Genomic DNA, 23971 nt, shown 5'->3' with positions numbered 1-23971 from the left:
AATTTATGTCTTTTGTCATTTTTATGCTTTTTTTTAGGGTAATCTTGTCAAGTGCTAGTAGATGTAGTTATGGTAGATGCAGCAAATGTTACCAAATGGTTTCAACCTTTAGGATTAATCAAAGATTCAACATGTATTTGGATAGAAACTATTTGGACTTTAATACAGATTAATCAAAGATTCAATCAAATGGAAGAAAATAAACTTTTGGATTCAACGGAAATGAAAGAAAAAAAAAGTTAATTCAAGATCAACCATCGTGAAGAAAATATTTAATTTTGAATTATGTATTTTTAGATTTTACAACTCAAAAGTCAACAAATAATATTAAATTATACAATTTAAAATATATTTTCAAATTGCAATCGCAATGAGAAAATGAAAAAATAATTTTGAATTGTATTTTCTGCAGTGCAATCCTCTAAATATATCTTTAGACGACACAACTCACAAATCGGAGGTGAAAACATATATTTTTAGATGACACAGTTCAGAAGTGAAAACATTAATTTTAAATTGTATAATTCAAAATATTTTTAATATTTTATAATCAAATAATTTAAAAGTAATCTTTTCCCTTTAGGTTCATACAATCTAAACATTATTTTTTTATCATTCAATTTTGAAAATTCGGATTACATGTTTCATAAACTAGTTAATTTTATTATTTTTTATCATATTTTAGAAAGTAGTAATGACGATTATGTTTGACATTTTCAAGCAAACTACAAGATGAAGTTGATATAATTAAAATGTTTTATGCGATGAAAAGTGATTCAACAATAGAAGAATTAATTAAAGATGATTGTGGTGAAGCTTTCACAATAGATATCATAAGTGTTTTGGAATGTCACACAAACTCATCAAAAAAAATCGTCTATTACATAGATACCACACGAGCGATAAGAAAAATATATTAAAAAAGTAGTAATGATGATTATGTTACATTTTCAAGCAAAATATTGGATGAAGTTGATATAAATAAAATGTTTGATACGATGAAAGGGGATTCAACAATAGAAAAACTAATTAAAAATGATTGTGGTGAAGCTTTCACAATAGATATCATAAATGTTTTGCAATGTTACACAAACTCATCAAACAAAACTGTCTATTACATAGATACCACATGAGCGATAAGAAAAATATATTAAAAAAGTAGTAATGAAGATTATGTTTGACATTTTCAAGAAAAATATTGAATGAAGTTGATATAAATAAAATGTTTGATACAATGAAAGAGGATCCAACAATAGAAGAACTAATTAAAGATGATTGTGGTGAAACTTTCACAATAGATATCATAAATGTTTTGGAATGTCACACAAACTCATCAAACAAAACCGTCTATTACATAGATACCACACGAGCGATAAGAAAAATATTAAAAAAATAAGAAGGAAGTAGAATATAACAAACAAAAAAGATATATAGTTTGATGGAATTATTAGCAACTTCAATTTACGTTCATGATATAATTAACAATGAAGGAATTAACTATGAACAAGTTCATTTATCTCCTTGAAGATACCTAAAACTTACATAGATTGTAACTTAATTGTTTATTTCTTAGTGAACTCTTGCTCTACTTAAGTTTCACTCTCTTTGACATTTACAAGATTTTTTTATATATATATATATATATATATATATTTATATATATAACTCGGCTAAACATGCATAACATAAACAATAAGATATTGACAATGCCTAATCTTGGTACCCGTTATAAGGAAGTAAACATCATACTAAGAATGGATACTCATTACTTTATAATGCATAACTCCAGTGGTTGGACAAGACGAACTTCATAAAATATACCCTCTATCGCATTAATTGATGATATTATTCAAAAATACATCTATCCTGCAACTACTTTTTTTGGAATAAAATAGCATATTATAATAAAATATTTTTTTAAAATAAAATAAAATATTATAATAGAATAATAATTTGTTTATATATAAAATGAATGTAGATTACATTAAAGATGTCAAAAAGATAAGATTCGTTCAATATCTCACGTTCACTCCCTAGCTTTTCACTCTTTCCACTTTCCTTTATCTTTTGAAATTGTCCTGTTTTAGTTTTGAATTTATCCCCTATGTTAAGTTGTTTGCTAGATATGATTACATCGTATCTTCAACCACATCAATGAAAGATTTTTGTTTGTCAAAGGAACAATGGTTATTGTGCTACGTTTTTTTATCGGAAGTGTGCTTCGTCTCTTTTTTCTATGGAACTTTTCGCAATAATATCTTTCATTTTTCCTGTTTGAAGGTGTTTTAGTCGTAACTGATGTTTTTAGGATTTTTGGTTTTGCGTATGGAAAAGATTTTGGTGGATCTCATTATTATTTTTACTTCTTTCCGCTTTCATCTCTATTTTATACTTTTGATTTTTTTGTGGTTTCGAAATTATTTTCCAAAGCTAAACATGTTTTCAACATTGTTTTTCTTTTTTTTTTCTTTCAAATTTTGTATTAGGGTTTTAACTACATTTTTCTCATACCTTTTTTTTTCGAAAATGGTATGTTTAAGTTATGATTTTGGTGGATCTCAGTTTTCTAGGTTTTTTAACCCCTTTCTAGTTTCATCTTTAATTTTTACTCTTTTTTTTTTTTAATCTTTTTGGAGTTTCAATATTGTTTTCTTGAGCTCAATATGGTTTACACATTGTTTTCCTTATTTTTTTTGCCTCAGTTTCCTGCAAATGTTGTGTTTAGGTTATGGTTTTGGTGGATCTTCATTTTTTTAGGTTTTTTAACTCCTTCCTTACCTGACAATTTTTGTTTAGGTTATGATCCCTTTGACTGTACATTTGAATTTTTAAATCGTGAAGATTTATATTCATTCATTTTTTTCAATATATATATATATATATATATATATTTATTTGTGATTGGTTTTTTTTTTTCATTATTCACATTGTTGTGCATTTTAACATTTCACTTTGTTATGTGAAGAGGAGAGTGTATGCGAGAATGTTTCACTCGCATAAAGATATAAATACCATCAAAAAAAGTAAATCATGAAGAGACAATTAGATGCTGATAGCAAGAGTTGTTTAATCGTAGTTTGTGGTTGATTTCAACAAACCCAAATTTCCAATTTAATGGAGTTGACTTTGATCTCCGGTTCATTAAGTAAATATAGTAATATAATATACAATAATTATGATATAGTATTTGTGCATGTTTGAAAATTCATTCAAGAGAATGTTAGTTTAACTGAGATGTTAGTTTTCATAAGATCTATGATAATTTTTATTAAAAAAAAATTACGTAGAGATAATTTACTTTAAAAAATTACATCCAAATAATATAAAATTACATTTAAACAATGGAAGCAAAACCACTCTATATCATCTTTTTATGCGATTAATGTTTATTCTAACATTACTTGACACATTTTACTTTAAATTATCTTTTATAAGGATTATGTTATTGTATATATTTTTTACATTTTTTACATTTTTTTTCTCTTCTCTTTATGTCAAATAGTGGATAATTATAAGTTTTTTGGGAAAACATACAATACAAAAAATCAATTTGATTTTTTTTTTTTGGAAAAACACAATACATTAAATTAATAAATAAATAAATATTATTTATGTTTACCATAGAGTGAAACACTGGATAATAATAATAATAAAAAAGTAGATGTTGAAATAATAAATAAAAAGGATCGTTATTCTTTTTCTATTCTTTATATAGAAAATTCTCCATAATTTATGTTTAACTTATTTGCAAGTAAAAGTCCTAATTTTGTGTGTGAAATTTACAAAATTTGAATACATTTAATCTAAAAAATAAATCTGAAATGTTCAACAAGGTATTAGTGAGAATTTTTGTTTAAAGTAAAACTGGGTTCTTGTAGGATTTATTGCGCATCTAACTGTTTTTTTTAATGATTATTCAAAATTCTAAATACAATTCCTAAATTATTTAGTATTGTATTTGCATAAAAATCTGAAATAAATAAAATTTTAAAATTATTTAAAATTATAAATAAATATAAATGATAAATTATTTAATGTTATACTTAAATAAAAATATAAAATAAATAAAAAATTTAAATTATTCTAAATTCTAAATTAATAAAAAAGGAAAGTATTTAATGTGCTATTTGAATAAAAATATAAAATTAACAATTTTCTAAGTTATTCAAAATCCTAAACTATTTTTTTTTACTTTTTTTGTTTATTTTTATTATTAATTTTTTTATTATATTTAGTAAAAATCATATTCTCCTTCTTCTACAACCACCATCTAAACTAATTGTTGCACCTATATGGAGCGTCTAAAGGAAGTGTATATGAGAACGTCTACATGCATATCATAACGTTTAAAACACAAATCATATGTATGTAACACCTACAACTCAAGCATGTACAAATGAGTGTTTAGAGGGAACGTCTACTATATAAGAAGCGAGGTGTCTATCGCTTATTCTCTTTCAGTAATTGAGATCTGTTCCAATATTTGAAGTTAAAAAATAATAAATTATTTTGAAATATTTTACATCAATTACCATTCTATAAATTTCAATTTTTTTTACTTTATCAAGTTTTCTAATTATTATTGTTATCATTACTCATTTCCGAATTGTATGTTTGGTTTTATTGGAAACTTAAAAGTTTATACCAATGTTAAATGATAATTTGTTGAGTTATGAAGCGGTGAGATGTGTTCACTCTCTTTTAATGGTCGAAGTGTGTTCCAATATTTGTATTTAAAAAATAATAAATTTGTTGTTTTAAAATATTTTACATCAATTATCTTTTTATAATATTTAATTATTTTATTGTATCATGTATTTTGAATTATTATTATTATTATTACTCATTTACGAATTATGTGTTTGGTTTTATTAGAAACTGAAAAAGTTTCTCATAGTGTTACCAAAATATCATATTTGTTCACTCTCTTTCAATTATTGTAGCATGTCCCAATATTCGAATAGAAAAAGTAGTAAATTCATTTTTTTATATTTTTGCAACAATTACCATTTTACAGTATTTATAATATTTTTTTTTTGGAAACAAAAAAAATTTCTTGCAGTATTAAATGATAATTTACTGAGTTGCCAAAATATACTTGTTCACTCTCTTTCGATGGTTGAGATATGTTCCAATCTTTTAATTTAAAAAATAATAATTTATTTTTAAATATTTTGCGTCAATTACCATTTTACAATATTTAATTATTTTATTGTATCATATATTTTTAATTATTATTATTACTCATTTTGTAATTGTGTGATTTGTTTTATTAGAAATATGACATCTTTCTCCATGTTTAGTGATAACTTTTTGAGTTAACAAGATGGCAAGTTTGTTCACTATATTTCAATTGTTTAGATTTCAAAAAAATAAAAATTTGTTTTTAAATATTTTTTATCAATTATCCTTTTATAACCTTTAATTATTGGATCAAGTTAAATTAATATTAAGAAGGTTGAGACCAAATTGAACTTTTAATTTTTTTTTGGAATCATACCGAATTTTTTTTAAAAAAAAGTGAGGATGAAATTGCCTTTTTTTCAAAAAAATATTGGGACAAAAATGGTCATTAACTCTAAAATATTTTTGTATCAATTACCTTTTTATAATATTTAATTATTTTATTGTGTCATGTTTTTTAATTATTATTATTACTAATTTATTATTTGTGTTTGGTTTTATTGAAAATTGAAAAGTTTCATATATTGTTAAAAGATAATTTACTTAAGTTACCAAAATGTTAAATATCTTCACTATCTTTCAATCATTGATATCTGTTGCGATATTTGAATTTAAAAAACAATAAATTTATTTTGAAATATTTGTCATGAATTACCCTTTTACAATATTTAATTGTTTTATTACACAATACTTAATTATTTTATTATATTATACTTTTTTAATTATTATTATTACTCATTTACAAATTTTGTGCTTGATTTTATTGGAAACTAAAAAGTTTCATACGGTGTTTAATGATAATTTGTTGAGATACCAAATGGTCAAATTTGTTCACTCTACTTACATAGTTGAGATCTGTTCCAATATTTGAATTTAAAAAATAGTAAATTTATTTTTAATTATTTTTACATCAATTATCCTTTTATGATATTTAATCATTTTATTGTATTGTATTTTTTTTAATTATTATTATTACTCATGGCATCAATTACCTCTTTACAATATTTGATTATTTTATTATATTGTGTTTTTTAATTATTATTATTATTATTATTACTACTACTCATTTATGGATTTGTGCTTGATTTTATTGGAAACTAGAAAGTTTTGTGTAGTATTAAATAATAATTTGTTGATTTACCAAAAAGTTAAACCTTTTTCACTCTCTTTTGATCGTTAAGATCCATTCGAGTAAGGTTAAAAGATATTATAGATTTATGATGGTATTTATTTTTTTATAGATAAATGTTTTTTCGATGTGTTTTAAACACAAATCAATAGTAGTCTTCATGTTAATGTTCAAAAATTGTAAATTCATCGCCACGTTGTTCCCAATGATGAGTCCTAAAAATCAAACTGAATATGATGATCTAAAAAAAACATATTGATTAATGAACAAATATTTTTCAAACAACAAAATCATGTTACTTTGTTGGAAAAATTTATTATAACTATTATTACTTATATTATTTATTATTATTCTAAAATGATATAATAGTACATTTTCAAATATATTGAAGATGGATGGAACAATTTCTATAGGTTAAACTATTTTAAAGAAGATGACAATATTGTCTTTGAAACATAAGTCAACTAACCAAATAACAAAATTTGAGTGATTATTATTTTGTGAGGAATGATTATATTTTAGATTATTGTTTATTACTTTGTTGAAATTTAAAAATAATTTGCTTATATTCCAGTCTCACATGTTCAAACTATACACTTAATGTTTATGATTTGTTTAACTGATTTGAATTATGTAGTTTCTTTTGTGCACATATGATTTTTACTACGTTTATTTCTCTATGCAAATATAATTGACATTTATTTTTAAAAAAATTCAAACTACTTTGCTTTTTTAAAATGCTATTTTTTTAACTATTGTTCTTCCATGTAATTGATATTATGTAATTTTGACTTCTTCTAAGTATTTTAAATTAGTAATTATTGCAGAACTTATATTACGTTTTATAATGTCAAATTTAATATAAAATCCAAATTATAATTTTTTAAATTTTTTTAATATTATAATTAAAAAAAACCACCCTGGTTGCACGGGTCAGGTAATAGTTTACATAGATAGAAAAAAGAACAACAATGTCTGTAATCTATTCTAGCACACAGACAACAAAAAGGCCATTTGAACTGTGCCAGCTTAAAATGCGTGGCAATAACTTTGCATCTTCTTCTGCTACATGGTTTTGTTTAAGTAAGGATGCAAAAACAAAATTCAAAACATAAGAAAATTAATTAAGGCCTCACAGAAGAAATTTGATATGGCAAGTGAAGCAAATGCTGCAAACTCAATCCCAGAACTTGCATGTTACATTACAAAATTTGATCCTGACAACAAAATCTGGAGGAGTGATAATGTCATTGCAGACCGTGTTCCTCTTCTGTCTATTCAAATTGCCTACAATATCCTTGCCTCTAGTTTTTTTCACCACATCCTCAAGCCATTCAATCTCCCTCTTACGGTTGCCCAGATGCTTGTAAGTGTTCATCTTCATATGTGTGTCTACCAAATATAGAATAGGAATTTTGGATATATTGATATAGACTTGTTTGAATAAGCTCTTTCACAAGAATTTCTAAGAAAGAAAAATAAGAAATTGTAGTATTTTTCATTCAAATTAGTTTTAAGATGGGAAGAAACCAATGTCTGTTTGTTTATGCATTGAAACATGGATAGAAAATGTTAAAAATGAGAAGCTAACTTGTATATGTAGTTTCTCCGTGATGTGGGAACATGAGAAGAGATAGTGTAAAATGTTTTAGATGACATGTTTCAGGAAAATTATACTTTGGTATCAAATATGAATCACTTATAGTTACACAAACTTGATATTGTATATGCAGGGTGGTATACTTTTGAGTTCATCATTTTTGGGAAGAATTCCTGGAGTTTTTCAGACGGTCTACCGTCCAGAAGGAATCTTGACTGTTGAAACCTTTGCCAATGTGGGAATCATGTACTATGTGTTCCTTAGTGGGTTGGAAATGAACTGTGACACCATCCTGAGATCAAGCAGGCAGGCTATAATCATTGCTGTTGCAAGCATTTTCATTCCAGCATTGGTTGGAGCTGGTTTTCTTGCTCTAGAGCGTAACTTAGCAGGTGAATCAAGCATTGCGCTCAGCACTAAAGGGTATGTGTTTTGGTGTGCAATTCTTTCTGTCACAAGTTTTCCAGTCCTTGCAAGGCTCCTATCAGATCTCAAGATCCTCTACACAGGGCTTGGAAAAGATGCCTTAACAGCAGCCATGTTAATTGATACATTTGGGTGGATTTTGTTCTCACTCTTGATTCCGTATTCCCACGAGGGTGGAAAACCACTCCTCTCAGTAATGTGCACATTGATGTTCATTCTGTTCTGCTTCTGCGTGGTGCGTCCAATCCTGGCTCGCCTGATTGAACACAGAATGACGTCGGAGTCATGGAACTCCTCAAAGTTGCTGGATGTGATGATTGGACTTTTTGTTTGTTCATACATCACAGACTTTATTGGTGCACACCATGTTGTTGGGGCCTTTGTGTATGGACTAATTTTGCCCAGTGGGAAGTTTGCTGATTTGATGTTGGAAATGTTGCATGATTTTGTTACTGCATTTATTGTTCCTGTCTACTTTGCTAGTTTTGGCTTTAGACTGAACCTGGAGGCACTTTGGTCTCAATCACATTCAGCGTTACTTCCTCTCCTCATGGTGTTCTTATTAGCCACCCCAAAAATTGTAAGCTCTCTGTTGGTTACTTTATACTATGGTATGTCTTCAAGAGATGGAGTGGGGCTTGGATTGCTCCTCAACACCAAGGGCATGATGGCAGTGATTCTTATAAGCATTGCCTGGGACAAAAGTGTACTATTTACTAACCAAACTCATCATATCATGCTCCTCTTTCAAATTCTTGCTTGGTTAGATTAAGAAAACATTTTTGGTTCCTATGTTCATCAACATGTCATTTTGTTTCCTGTTTTCATATATTTGTAAATGGGAAATAAAGTACAATAACTAGAGTGGTTTTTAAAAGTAGAAAAAGTTTTCACAAACCAAACAGGTTGGAAATCTGCATGCACCAGTTTTATCCATTATCTCAAGATTACAGTTAATCAACTCTGATGCATTTTTCTGTTCTTTTTCTTTTGTTTTCAGTTTTTGGACCCCTATGCTTTCACAATTATGATCCTTGCCATACTATTCATGACTACGGTTGCATCTCCCTTTATTAATGCCATATACAAGCCAAACCTTCGGTTCAAGCAGACCCAACAAAGGACTGTGCAGAAACTATGGTGTGAAGCAGAACTTCGAGTTGCAGCTTGTGTCCACAATGCTCATCAAGCCCATGGCATGATCCATATCCTTGAAGCCACAAATGCCACCAGAACTTCCCCTTTACATGTCTCAGTCCTTCACCTTGTGGAACTCACAAGACTCGGCACTGGCCTTCTTGTGGCCCAAATCGACAATTTAAATGTTCAAGGGGGATCCTCAGAGAGCCAGTATGGATCACAAACAGAGTTTGAGACCATATGCAATGCATTTAATGAGTTTGTGGAGGAATACAACGCAGTGAGATTTGACACATCAGGCATTGTTGCAACCTATGACACAATCCATCAGGATATCTACAATGTGACAGAAGAGAAACGTGCAAATCTCATTCTCCTTCCATTCCACAAAGAACTAAGCTCAGGAGACATGGAAACAGTCAACACTATATTCGGTGACATAAACCAGAATGTGTTGCAGGCACCACCTTGTTCTGTGGGGATCCTTGTTAACCGTGGACTCAAGTCATTATCTAAAGTAACAATGAGCACCATTATGATCTTCATTGGAGGGCCTGATGATAGGGAAGCCTTATCGATCGCATGGAGAATGGCAGCACACTCAGCCACAAAGCTGCACGTAATTAGGCTTCTGGTGTCAGGTACTGAGGTTGAAGAAGAGAAGGCATTCCAGAGTGATTCCAGTGGAGTGTTATCTACAAAGATGGACAGTGTGATGCAGAAAGAGCTAGATGATGAGCACATATTTCACTTTAGGCACAAAGGGTCGTACAACAATGAGACCATCACATACTCAGAGATCGAAGTGGGGATAGAAACTGGTGAGGAAATTCCTTTGATCCTGAATGAGATAGACAAACCAGGGTGTGACTTGTACATTTTGGGACAAGGAAGTGGAAAGAACTTCACAGTTTTCCAAAGGTTGTTGGAATGGTGTGACAACCCTGAACTTGGGGTCATGGGAGACATTATAGCTTCAACCAGTTTTGGCACGCACTCCTCACTGCTTGTTGTGCAGCAATACACCACAGAGAGAAAATCTAAACCTCTTCGTGGCAAAAAATCTCACTCTAATGAAAGTGATCAAATGTTGTGAACAAACAGTTAACATCTATCACAAGAGAAAAGAAAAAGAATCTGATCAGATAGTGGTGGGGTTGGAGAAACATCATGTGTACTAAGAGCAATCCCGTTTTGGAATTGCATGTTGTCTTTTTCTGTCTATTTTTCTCACAGAGGCAACATGAAACTGCCAGTACTTGATTTTTCAATGAGTTAAATACAATATACCATTTTTTTTTTTATCCTTTTGCAATTATTTTTTAAGGTAGTCTTTTTAAAACTTATTTATTTTAGTTTCGTCATTGTTATAGAATAGTCATATTTTATAACACAAGCATAGAAAACTACGAAGGAAAACGACAAATAAGGCTGTTATAACCTATATTTCTTTTCAATATTTTCTCCAATTTTTTCTTCCATTGAATACTTCATTTGTTTGTTCTCATTAAATGGTTTCTTTGGTCATTATTGTAAAGAGATAAGTTCTCAATGGTATATGTGAGTTTTTCATTCAGAGAGAGTAATGATGCAGAGAGAGTAAGGTGATTATTCAAACCATTCCAAGATAACTTTAATGCAAATATGATGAGCACTTTATTCAATATTTTTTTTAATACATGGAAGGGGTGTTGTTATATGTGGTCTTTTATTGCAAAGGGTTGTTAGGGCCTAAAGATTACAGGTGGTGTTGGATTGAGTGTTTATACTAATAGACTAAAAACTAGAATTAATAAAGGCAATTTTTTTATTTGAGAAGATAGTAGTCTTAATGTTGTTGATAATTTAATTATGACTTGGTTTGTTTGACTTCTTCTACAAGACGTGGATATCACTTGTAACTCTTGAGACGTTTGAGCTACTACACTCTTAATTAGAAACAATTGTATTATGATTATCAATTATAAGATTTGGCTTAATGATAACCACTTAATCCAATAATTAATATCAAAGTCAATGTCACAATTTTGATTCCCAACAAGACAATTGGTAAGGGAAAAATTGATGTAGTTAATATCAATTATCTCATAACGAAGACCAGGTGAATCAAGTCACAATTAACTCATGACAATTAGGTTGTTACGCTCTTAAGTAGAAAGAATTGTGTTCTATCAATTATAGTTTTTGCCTAGTATTAAGTGTTTTATCCAACAATTGGTATAAGAGTTAATGTCATGAATTTGATTCATAACATGACAATTATCAAGGAAGAGATTGTTACAGGTAGTATTAATTGTTCTATGGCAGAGGTCAAATAAACTTAGTCACAATTAGATCGTAGCATTATGGTTGTTGCACTCTTTAAGTAAAAAGAATTACATTCTACCTATCAACTATATCTTTTAACCTAATGATAAGTGTTCAATCTAACACAAAAACAAAACTTTCTTAACATAAGATGCTCGTATATTGCATGCAATCTAGTGAAATCTTCTAATGATCACAAAACCTATAAATATTCCCTGCAATGTTATGAAGTACGAACTTTGTAGAATTGGTGATGGTTGACATATGACCATCCTTAGGATTCTGTACCTAAGGTTCGATGACCAACAAGTTTCGAAGACACTTCACATTATAAAGTGGGAGAAGATGATGCTTTAAAAGGAATAATCTAGACTTTGGCTAATGACTTTCGTCTCGTCTTCATCTCTTGTGTTTTAATCTTTGACATATTTCTTGCTTTAATTGTTTGAACTCAAATATTTTAAATGGACTTGAAAGGTTTATTAAAAGCCTATTTATCTATTTAAAAGATTTTTGAACTCTAATTTCTCTTTCTCTTAATGATATACAACATATTTTTATTTATAATAAATAATTTTATTATAAGAAAAATTAATTATAATAATTAATTTCACATTATGTTATGTACTTTTATTTTATTTTATTTATTTACTACTTGTGCCAACCAATTACAATTATTTTTAGAATAATAATCTTAATTTTAATTAACTTATAAAATGTATAATTTTATTAATTAATTGAAATATGATTGTATTATATACCATGTAATATAAAATTTATTTAAAAAATAAATAGTGCATGCAAATGTAAACACAGTCAAACATGTTTGACTTATTTACGGGATGCGTTTGTAATCAAAACTAGAATGATTTAGTTATGATTTCATACTCAAAATTATTTACAGGATCATCTAATGGTCACAAAACCTATAAATCTTACATGCAATGTTATGATGTCCGAACTTTGTAGGATTGGTGATGGTTGACATATGACCACCCTCTATGCATCTAGGGTTGGATGACCAACAAGTTTCGAAGACACCTTCACAAGTGGGAGGAAAGGATGCTTTGAAGAGGAATAATCTAGACTTTGTATAATGACTTTAGTCTCTTCATCTTTTGTGTTTTAATTTGACATATTTCTTGATTTAATTGTTTGGACTCAAATATTTTGAATGTGCATGAACGGTTTACCAAAAGGCTATTAATTTTTTTAAAAGGTTTTTGAACTCTAATTTATTATCCTTTTAATGATATACAACATATTTTCATTTATAATAAATAATTTTCTTATAAAAAAATGATGATTATTAATTTCACATAAGTTATGTACTTTTATTTTATTTATTTACTACTTATACCAACCAATTACAATTATTTTTGCAATAATAATCTTAATTTTAATTAATTTATAAAATATACAATTTTATTAATTAATTAAAATATGATTGTATTATATACAGTGTAATTTAAAATGTATTTAAAAAATAAATAGTACATGACATAATAATTTTGATTTATTCACGGACGAGAGTCTGTAATAAAAACTAGAATGATTTAGTTATGATTTCATACTAAAAATTATGCTAACAATTAAGTTTTTATTAATTAATAATACAAGAAAATTTACAGTACATATCTATTAAATTAATTTAATAAGTTTTTTTATTACTTAATTAAACTTATCATAAATATTATTTTTTCTCAGTCTCAAGAACTCTTAATACATGGTAGATTTAATATTTTTTTTATAAATTAAAATTAGTTTATATCTAAATTAATTTATAATTCTTATGTAATTTGTTTAAATTATTACTTTTAATTTGTATATAAATTTATATAATTTTTTATAAACTAATAAAAAATATTTTCTAAAATTGTTCATAAAAATTTATCCAAACACTTATTTTATCTGTAACATAATACTGAAAAATGTTTTTTAAACTGTTTCACATTGATTTTTATACTTATTCTACCTTTTTTGAAATATTGAACGTATTTTATTACATAATTAAGATAATTAATAAAAGTAAATTATTTTTATAACTACTGTTTTATTTATTGTAATAACAATATTATTTTATAATTTATTTATTATTATAAAAAATATAGATATACTGGTGCTGTGCCTGTGTTTTGACAGAGTATATTTATTTATGTGTGTGTTTGAAAATTAATGGAGCGAAAGAGCATGTACATGACAGCATGTTAAAGAAACTGAACCCGTGAAGAACCAAAATAAAAAATAATACTAATTACTAAATATTAAAAGAAATGTTATTACTTCCTTTTGTCACTGTCTGTGTGTGGGTGTGGATCTGGAAAGAAAGAAAGAAAGGGAAGAGAGGGAAATTGGGAATCTGAATTGCCGCTAGGGTTTTAAAGGGATTTTTCCTTTTACTTCAATGGCCACGCCCTTTCCCATTCCAGTTACTGCTGCTCAGGTTCTTCTTCTTCTTCTACTCTTCTACTTCTGATTCATGTCAAATCGAATCACGTTTTTTTGTGCTAAATTTTGTGTGTTTTGTTTTGTTCAGGTTGGAACTTACTTCGTGGGACAGTACTACCAGGTGCTTCAGAGCCAGCCAGAGTTCGTGCACCAGTTTTATTCCGATGCCAGCACCATGCTCAGGATTGATGCCAACGGCAGGGAAACTGCCTCGGCAATGCTTGTAATTTAGTGCTACCTTTTTTGTTTTTCTGTTAACACCTATTTTATGGTTTGAGTTTTGTTAGTTTTAGCTGTAGTGTTGGGTGAAAGGAGTAGTTTGTCGAACTGTGAGGGAGAAGGGAAGGTTTTGTAGTTGAGTAGGGTGTCGCTTTGATGCATAAATTTTGTGAGCTGCCTAACTTTAGTTGTGAGGCGCCGTCCTTTAGCTGTGAAAGTATGAAAATTCAAAATAAGTCTTTATGCTGTCACTTAGTTCAAAAACATAACTACTTATTCATTTTAGTGACAAATTGTACTTTCAGTTATCCTTTTCTTAACTCGGTTACTTTCTGGGGCTTAAGTGACAGACATGTCACACTTTAGATGACCAATTTGGGTATTCACCCAAAAGGTAATCTGTGGATGAGAAGTGTGGTGAGTTCCATTAGGAGGTAAAATTTATTGCTGAGGATGAGAAGAGAGAGTTTGTGTGGCCATCTTTGTATCGTGACTATGAAAGATTTTTATATTCTACTTGTTAGTATAGTGATGATCAATAGGTGGATCTTAAGATTATGGAACAGATTTTTTGAATTGGAAACATTAAATTGAGTAAGTGTGGGTGTCATGGAGAATTTGTAGTTAAACTTCACTAGAAATAGTGATTGGGTTGGGAAATTAACGCACGGAGGTAGGATTTATTTATTGGCGGGTAACTTCTTGAAGTGATTTCATATCTCGTTCTGTGAATCAGAATGTGGTCTGGTAGTGCAGTTACTCTATTTTATATGATAACAAAATTATGTATGATATGGCTTTAATTCCTGACCTGGATTAATCTGCACATGGATTCGATGGAGGCCTTGATATCAGATTCCTATAATAGTGTTTTTATTTTGACGAGCCCATTGTGTGCAAGATCTTTCTTTTTTGGAGTGAAGAGGCCATGATATTGTTCTGTTAGAGTTTGTATGAAGTAACCTCTTGCTTGAGTTATAAAGGTTTAACTGAAGCTCTTTCTTTTTGTCAGCATTCTGAGCTGTCCTTCCACGGTCTTTTGTTCAAATTGTTGAAAATTGTAGATTTTCATTATCTCTACTCTACTAATGTTGCAACTCCAGTTTCTCTTTTTCCTAGTGAGAGAGAAAAGAAGAAAGAATAGCTCCCTGAATTCTTTATTTTTCATATATGAGAGAATGAGTACAACATGAAAAACTATGGAGATACATAGGAGTTGCAAATACAGCTAGCAAAAAACTAACGGCTTCTAGCTACATCAAACTAAAACTTTTAACTGAAATAACTCCCAAGGAGGAAGTTGAATAACTTCTCCTGTATACAATATCATTACCCCACAAACTCAAGGCTCAACCACCTTGAGTTTGTTTCTCGAAAACAGAAATCTGGTTGGGGAGAGTGGCTTGGTTAAAGCATCTGCCCATTGATCCTGAGCTGGAATATCCTGTTGATTGCCTAATTAAAGAAATGTGTTTTTGAATGGAATGTAGTTGTTTAGGCGGCATGTGAGAAGTGAAAATCTGCCATGACCTCATTGCATGTATTGGTTGTTCCAGATTTTAAGAAGCAGTTTATTGTGGCATGGATGCTTCTAGCATTGGATTGGGCATTGTGCTATTATAAGAGGAGTGACCTATTGCTTTTTGGTGTAAAGAGTTGTCAAAGAGTGGGCAATTGAACCCATTTCATGAACAAGAGCTTATGGCAATTTTTTTGGCGGTTCAGTGGTGGCGATATTAACTTATGGGATGATGGTTTATCATACATACTAATCAACATAGTTTGAAATCCCTTAATGAGTAGAGATTATGGAGTATCGAATTGTTTAAATGGGCTACTGAATTAATCTGCTATGACTTTGATATTTAGGACCAGGAAGCAACAATTTACTTTCATGACTATATCAGTTGTGCAAGTTGAATAATTACTTGAATGGAATTCTGAATTAATTTAGGACCCACCTCTCTCTAAGATTAACCATGATTTGGTGACCAAGAGTGATAATCATATTGGTTTTGAATTGAAACATAGTTGTCTATATTTTAAAGGAAGGTTGGTGCTTCCTCGTCTAGCCAAATTCCTATCCTTTTCTAGGAGTCACACAATTCTCTGTAGGAGGTGATAAGTATCCAAGCACTTTGGGAAATTGCTTTCAATAATTGCAAAAGCAGGATTGTACTGGCTAGTTAATCCTTTGATAATAGCATCAAGATGTTTGTGAGTAGTAACCAGTTGACCAACTAAAGCCAGTGCCACAATTAGTGCTTTAATTCAAAGAAGATATTCATCCATCAATTATCATAAAAAACAATAGCACAAAGTCATGTTCATAATCGTCTTGCCTTCGTGTGAGTTTGTTTGTGAAAGTAATTGTTAATTTTCTCCCAAACTTGATAGGATTGTACAAATCCAAGAACACTGACAGAAACAAAGATTGGATTGAAGCCATGATAACAACATCTGATCTTGTTCTAAGAGAGACACCCAGGATTCACATTTCCTACTTCATGATCAACTTCGTTGAGAAATTGTGGTTGAATTGTAGTATTTACCACAAAATGTTGAACTCAATGTGCTTTAATTGCTTGTTCTACTTGTTGCTGCCATACAAGAAAATTTTCTCTGATAACTTCTTTGAAATTTGATGAGAGAAACCAGAGGGTGCCAAAGAGGAGGGACAAAGATTTGAAGTTACCATGAACTTATGAGGCTTTTGATACCATATTAGAGAAGGAACATTGACAGAGAAAAGAGAGAAAGAATAGCTCTCTGAATTCCTTATTTTTAATACACAAGAGTGTGACTACAGCATGAGAATTGATAGAGATACTCAACAGTTATAAATACAGCTGACAAGACAAGAAACTAACTAACGAATTCTAATTACATCAAACTAAAACTTTTTACTGAAATAACTCCCTGGGAGGTAGTTTAATAACTGCTCCTATACACAATATTCACAGCCGTAGTTTTGAGGGATGAGAGACTGAACATGCTTAGTATTTCGAATTTTTCTTGTTTATCCACATGTTATATAAGTGTTCCTTCTAATGTTAAATTATATATTTGTAATATGAATGCATGAAACATTTTTATCTTCTCCATTGATTTATCTTCTAGTCTATTGTCATTCTATTACATTATATTAAGTCCTTAATTGTTTAAAAGGACCTGGCATTATCTGTAGTTGTTTATGGCTTATGCATGTACAATTATTAATAGTGCTCCATTTTTCTTAGAACTAAAAATGTTTTTCCATGTGCAGCAAATCCATCAGTTGATTATGTCGCTCAGTTACACTGGAATTGAAATCAAGAGTGCACATTCTCTAGAGTCTTGGAGTGGTGGTGTTCTTGTGATGGTTTCTGGATCTGTGCAAATTAAGGACTTCAATCAGAGGAGGAAATTTATGCAGACATTCTTCCTTGCTCCGCAAGAGAAAGGCTTTTTTGTGCTCAATGATATTTTTCATTTCGTTGAAGAGGATCCAGTTCACCAACAAGCAATTTTGATACCTCAGAGCAATCATGATTCACAGTTGAATACTTCAAGTGCAATCAATAAGCCAGGTAAGTTCTGCACCAGCTTGTGCTCTTTTACATGAAGGTGCTGAGTTGTAAGGGAAAAACTGCCATTTTAATGGGGTCAATTTAGTGTGGGAAAAACTATCAACATGCTATTGTTTGATTTGTGAGTTGGCAGTGCAAATGTAGGAGTTTATCTAGGTTTTGTCAAATGAAAAATTCGTATTTCTTAGAATTTTAGAGAAGCTCTCTGATGTAGCTTCTCTTAAACATTGGAATCCTAACTTTATAAACTGTCTCCCCCTTATAAGTTATTATCTTTTAAACAAACATTGCTGTTTATTATTTTGTCACCAATTCTATTTAGCTACATTGTTATCTGTTGTCAAGTGCCACACAGCCAGTGTTATCACTTTGACAACACATAAAAGCACGTGTTCCATCAAATTGTTTGATAAAACTGTTTCCTTTCTGATAATGTAGTTTTTTACTTTATAAAGTTGTCAGCTGTCAGTGAAACATGAGTACAAGCCTCATTATCTTTAATGATAAAAGTTTTATGTCTTTGAAAAAATGAAACAATTTTTACTTAAAGAAAAATTCAGATAAGTAGACAATTTGGCTGATTATGTGATATTAATTGTTCTCGCATTCATATGCTTTTAACTTTTTAGTAATTTAGAGCCATGGATTTTTCAGTATCCAACTACCTTCTGGGTGGAGATATCCAGGCTAGGGACTATGTTGCTACAAATGAGGTAAAAGAAAACGGTGTAGTTGATAATTATGGATTTTCGGAGCAAAGATTGCAGCGGGTCCCTGATTCTGAGCATATTAAGGAGGATACTGCTGTTGAAGAGTCAAATGGTTCACTTCAATCTTCAGTGAATGCACTTCAAGACCATGCACCTGCTTCTCCTGATCAACCTGCTGGGGAGCCCCAAAAGCACACTTATGCTTCCATAGTACGCACTGACTAACCATTATATTAATTTCCAAAATAATGTTTTCTTTTGGAATTCTGTTGTAACATTAGAACTGACAATGTTATCTACTGTTGGAAGTTACGGGTTGCTAAAGGACAATCTACACCATATGTAGCTTCTCAACCCTCTCATAAGAATGTCTCCCCTTCAGAATGGGATCAAGCTCCACAGATTAGTAGTCAGCAACAGCAAACGACTGCTTCAACAAATGCATTTGAAAGGTCTGAAACTGATGCAGGGGAGGAGCTTCATGTAACAGAAGATGAAGGTTATTGTGTGCACTTGTTGAATATTGATTAATTATTCTGTTCCTATTTATTATTTTAGTTACTGGTATTCAGTACATTTTCCTGGCTCATTGCTTGATAACCTAATAAGTTAGTTTGTTTAAAGACTGTTTCATGTAGCATTCATTGGCCACTGCCGATAATCTTGGTTTGACTTGGAATTGCTTTCAGATGAAATCAAGTCTGTTTATGTGAGAAACTTGTCCCCTGCCGTGTCTCCTTCTGAAATTGAAGACGAATTCAAGAATTTTGGTAGAATCAGGCCTGATGGTGTTATTATTAGAAGTCGCAAGGTTTATTATAATTCCTCCTTTTCAAATAACTACTAATTATGGTTTGAATCTAAACTTTTCACCTGTATTCAGGATGTTGGTGTTTGTTATGCATTTGTTGAATTTGAAGACATGACAGGCGTTCATAACGCAGTCAAGGTTTGGATTTGCTTTTAAATGATAAGTTTGAGATATGCATTGCCTGTGAATTGTCATGTGTAATGCACCTTAACCCAAAACTAATACTGAACTTGCTACTTGGTGTCGATGAATCTAAAATCATGATTGTTAATGTTTGCAGACAGGATCTGTTCAGATAGCAGGAAGACAAGTATACATTGAAGAAAGGAGACCAAACAGTAACATCCCTTCTCGAGGAGGAAGTATGATTTTTTTTAATCTTCTAATTTTTCTTCTGCCTTTTTTCTTGAAAGTTCGTCATTATGAATGTCCCCAGCATGTTTGGTTATAACATATAGATATGGTAAAATGATGAATCTGTTTCCACTTCTTCTAATGGAGTATGAGTTGATGGGACTGTTAATTGATTCTCATGTGACTTGCATTTTTAACAAATTCAAATTTAGCAATAATATGCCAAAATTCTGTCTCGATGACATTAGGTTACTGTGATTTCTTATAGTTCTAATATGTCACGACTCAATGTTTGGTGACTGTTCCATCTGACATTGACAAAGATATGTTAAATTTTGTTTCGGCCAGCCTCTTGTTTCATTCATTGTGTATAAAAAATTATCAAAATGATCCATGTCTAACACAATTTTGGACTAGCAATATTTTATGTACCAATAACCAGAGAGGTGCATGACACCCTCTCCATGTTTTTTCCACATAATTCGATATTCTAAAGCTATTTTTTTCTTCCTTTGTTACATCATACTCGCTTTCAATGTATTATCATCAGGACGGGGTAGAGGCAGAGGTAGCTATCAGTCAGATGCACCAAGAGGGCGTTTCTATTCAAGGAGTTTTGGCAGAGGAAATGGTCAAGATGGTGGTGATAGGGAGTACAGCAAATCGAAAGGAAATGGTTTCTATCGACCGAGTCCTCGCCAAGAGAGGGCAAATTCAGGGTATCACCAACCAAGAAATGGGCAGAACCTTGCTGAGTCCTGAGTCAACAGAAAATATCAGTTAGAGAGTCCAATTTTGGGTCCAGATATTTCAACTAAATAGTCGACTTCAGTAGATTAGACCAGATTTTATATCTTCCCTGTCTTAAATTAAGTTGTTAAGGGAATATGGATGATAATTTTTTTTTTATAAATTTTGTTCAAGGGGCTTCTTGTTTCATTTGTTTCTCCATGAATTCGATGTTCAGCTGGAAATGTGTTTAAAACATCTGACATTTATTTATTCCCAATTGTAATTTGAAGTTAGTTGTTTTGTTAACACTTCTTTGATATGTAATTGTTTTAACAGTATTGGTGGATCAATTTTTCTTGTTTGTTTGGGGCCTTTAGCATCTGGCCTTTAGGCTATACACTATATTATTGTCGAGGGTTTTCCTTTTTGCACTTCCATGGTTTCTTCATGCACCTTTAGAGGATCTGGGTAATGTAAAAAACACTCTTATGTGAATCTTTGGAAAGACTCCAGATTGAGTGATCAGAATGATACTATAAAATACAATTTGGAAGGTAAAAATTTGAATGTTGGACTCAGGATCGCTAGAATGGTTTATTTTCTATGCTTAACAATTTGTATTATACATTCGAAATTTATTTTTAATTATATAATTTGGAAATAGTTTTTATTTTTGGATTGTAAAATCTAAAATAAAAAGTTAGATTCCGGTTTTTGCATACATCTGCTACACCTCTTCCATCACAATGCATACATTAATTAGATAACTTACACGATAAAAGATAACTTACACGATAAAAGATAACTTAATTAGATATTCTTCAATCTTAAAAAATGATGATCTACTCAACAATATTATATAAATTGTTCAGTTGCCCTGAAGTATTATTTATAAGAGCCTTTTGACTAAGGAAAATCTCTTAGACATAAGTTTGCATTTTTTTTACAAGGTTTGCTTCTCGTGAATAAAAAAAAATATTGTTATTCTTTTAATTAAAGAAACCGAATTAATGTTTTAGTTTAAAATAAAAATAAACTTAAATAAAATTATAATAAAATTAGTAGCTTGTTATTTTTATTATTAGAGTAAATTTATACATGAATTACTTAAATATATTATGTTAAATTACGAAGATCACTTAAATTATTTAAATATAAGACAAATATTTAAAACGATCAGGTTAAACTGTAAGTATTAGATATGTTTTCATTATCATTAAAACTAGTATCAAAATAAGCATTGACTTAAGTTAACAAAACTATCATCTCTGTAAGCCAACTATGGAGCTAACTGATAAATATTCATAGTTGTACATGTAATATTTACTATATATGTCACAATAACACAGTTAAACTCAAACTAAAAGTTGTAAAAAGTTGTGACATTTTAAGATATGTAGGTATGATTTGTAATGACACATTTACTAACAAACTAATCCTGATATAGTCCGAAATCATAAGAACAAAATTTTCCACATCATGAATCCCTAAATTAAGGTCTACAATTTTCAAACACAACTTTGATTTGTTGTGGTTAGTACAACAACATCGCTTATTTCTTTTCCATGCACCTTGATGCAACTCACTCACCATTTTCTTTCTTTCCAAAGCATTCAAACCAAAGAGAAGAGAGCTTTGTGAGAAACTCAACCACAAATACTGTCATTTCAAATCCCCTCTATCTTTCTGCAGCTTTCCAATCCCGTTCGTTCATCTTGTTCATGCGATTTCATCGTGCTTGCTAGCAGTGCTATCATGGCTAACATTTTAGCACGTTTCCAACTCCTAGAGCTCCATGTCATCTCTGCACAAGACCTGGCTCCGGCAGGTCGTTCAATGCGGACCTACGCGGTTGCATGGATTGACCCGGATCGCAAACTTTCCACTCGGGTCGATTCTCACGGCGGAACCAACCCAACTTGGAATGACAAGTTTGTGTTTCGAATGGACCAAGACTTTTTGTATGATGACAGCTCTGTAATCACCATTGACATTTATGCTCTGCACTGGTTTCGAGACATTCATGTGGGCACCGCTGAAGTTCTCTCCACTGACCTTTTTCCACCATCTTCACAACCTCAACAACCAAATGCTTACAAATCCACCGGAATGCGATTTCTGGGGCTTCAGGTTCAACGACCCTCGGGTCGCCCCAAAGGGATTTTGAACGTTGGTGCTGCTATAATCGACAGCTCCATGCGCAGCATGCCTCTTTACTCACAAAACTCCCCAATAATTGGATACAGTCAAGATGATCATGATCAACCAAAACAACATGAACCCAAGCCAGAGCTTCGACGCACGAAAAGTGACTCCAGCTCAATGCTTGGCTCAGAAACCCTTGTTCCGGAGCCTCATGAAGGCAAGACTAAACAGGGGAAAGCAAATTCTCAAGTGCCCAATTCAGAAATAAGCAGCAAGAGTAAAAAGAAAGCTATTTCCATACTAAGTGGCTCGTTTGTGAAGGGAACTCCAAAAGCTGGGAAATTGGGTGGAAAGAAGACTAAAGCGAGAGGCCATGATTCACAAAACAACTTCAATGATTACCAAGTGAAGCCCACACCAAAAAGGGAGTTTCAAAATTCTCCCTTTGCAGTGAGGTCTTATAATAACAACTACATAGGTAGTGTGAGAGCCACTCCAATGCACGCCTTTCCTGTGACGGACACCATCATGGAATATGGCACCCCATACCGATCAAACTTGGGCCATCGTCCTTTTATGACAGACTCTGAATTGGGTCCGTCAGCTTCGGAGGTAGCGGCGGCGGTGGCGAGACTACCAATGGAGGAGGAGGGGCATTCTACGGTGGGAGGGTGGAGCTTGGATGATGACGAGGAGGGGATGCAACCTAAAGTGGAGAGGTGGCAGACGGAGTCCAATGCGACGGGGTCAGGCAGAAAAGGGAAACATCCACGGAGGCAAACGGATGGGTCAAATGGCTTGTTCTCTTGCTTTAGTGTAATATGTGGTGTTGAGTGCTCCATAGTTTGCGGCGGTGGCGGCGGCGGCGGCAGCAAGAAGCATAGGCGCCGGCGGGTTCAATCGGTGGACAATGAAAGCTTTGTATAAGAAGAGGAGGCGTATTAAGGGGTGCATGCATGCTTGAGTGGTCGAACTTTTGGAGATAAGAAAATGATGTGAGAATTGAGTAAACTCTGTCTTCTTTGTCTTCTTTCTTCACTGTACTTTTTATATTCAGTTTAACCTAATTCTTTTGTACTCCCTTCTCTTTCTAATGAATTTCCCGTTGCAAATCATATCGTATTTGTTTGCTTATGTTGATGATGAAACACTTTTAGATTGTTGATGATGAAGGCGTTTAATTTTGGATTTTGAGGC

At 31.2% G+C, this 23971-nt stretch overlaps 3 protein-coding genes across 3 annotated transcripts; all 3 read left to right on the top strand.

Moving 5' to 3' along the window:
* The first annotated feature begins 7463 nt into the window (after positions 1-7463).
* LOC137829435 (cation/H(+) antiporter 15-like) lies at positions 7464-10583 on the top strand. The gene is made up of 3 exons (XM_068636238.1): positions 7464-7679; positions 8047-9045; positions 9340-10583. Exons 1-3 carry the CDS (start codon positions 7464-7466, stop codon positions 10573-10575), a joined length of 2451 nt encoding a protein of 816 aa, XP_068492339.1. The 3' UTR covers positions 10576-10583.
* Positions 10584-13926: 3343 nt separating this feature from the next.
* On the top strand, positions 13927-20935 carry LOC137830375 (nuclear transport factor 2-like). Its single transcript, XM_068637667.1, has 9 exons — positions 13927-14229; positions 14323-14457; positions 17719-18022; positions 18677-18942; positions 19042-19231; positions 19422-19543; positions 19616-19681; positions 19824-19905; positions 20448-20935. The coding sequence occupies exons 1-9, from the start codon at positions 14191-14193 to the stop codon at positions 20657-20659; spliced, it is 1416 nt and encodes a 471-aa protein (XP_068493768.1). The 5' UTR covers positions 13927-14190; the 3' UTR covers positions 20660-20935.
* Positions 20936-21924: 989 nt separating this feature from the next.
* Positions 21925-23883, top strand: LOC137830374 (uncharacterized). The gene has a single exon (XM_068637666.1). The coding sequence runs from the start codon at positions 22385-22387 to the stop codon at positions 23699-23701; it is 1317 nt and encodes a 438-aa protein (XP_068493767.1). The 5' UTR covers positions 21925-22384; the 3' UTR covers positions 23702-23883.
* Positions 23884-23971: the final 88 nt, after the last annotated feature.

Source organism: Phaseolus vulgaris, chromosome 7 (genome assembly GCF_000499845.2).
Source record: "Phaseolus vulgaris cultivar G19833 chromosome 7, P. vulgaris v2.0, whole genome shotgun sequence".
Classification (NCBI taxonomy): Eukaryota; Viridiplantae; Streptophyta; class Magnoliopsida; order Fabales; family Fabaceae; genus Phaseolus; species Phaseolus vulgaris.
Note: the sequence above shows the minus strand (reverse complement) of the source record. Positions and strands in the feature narration are given on the sequence as shown.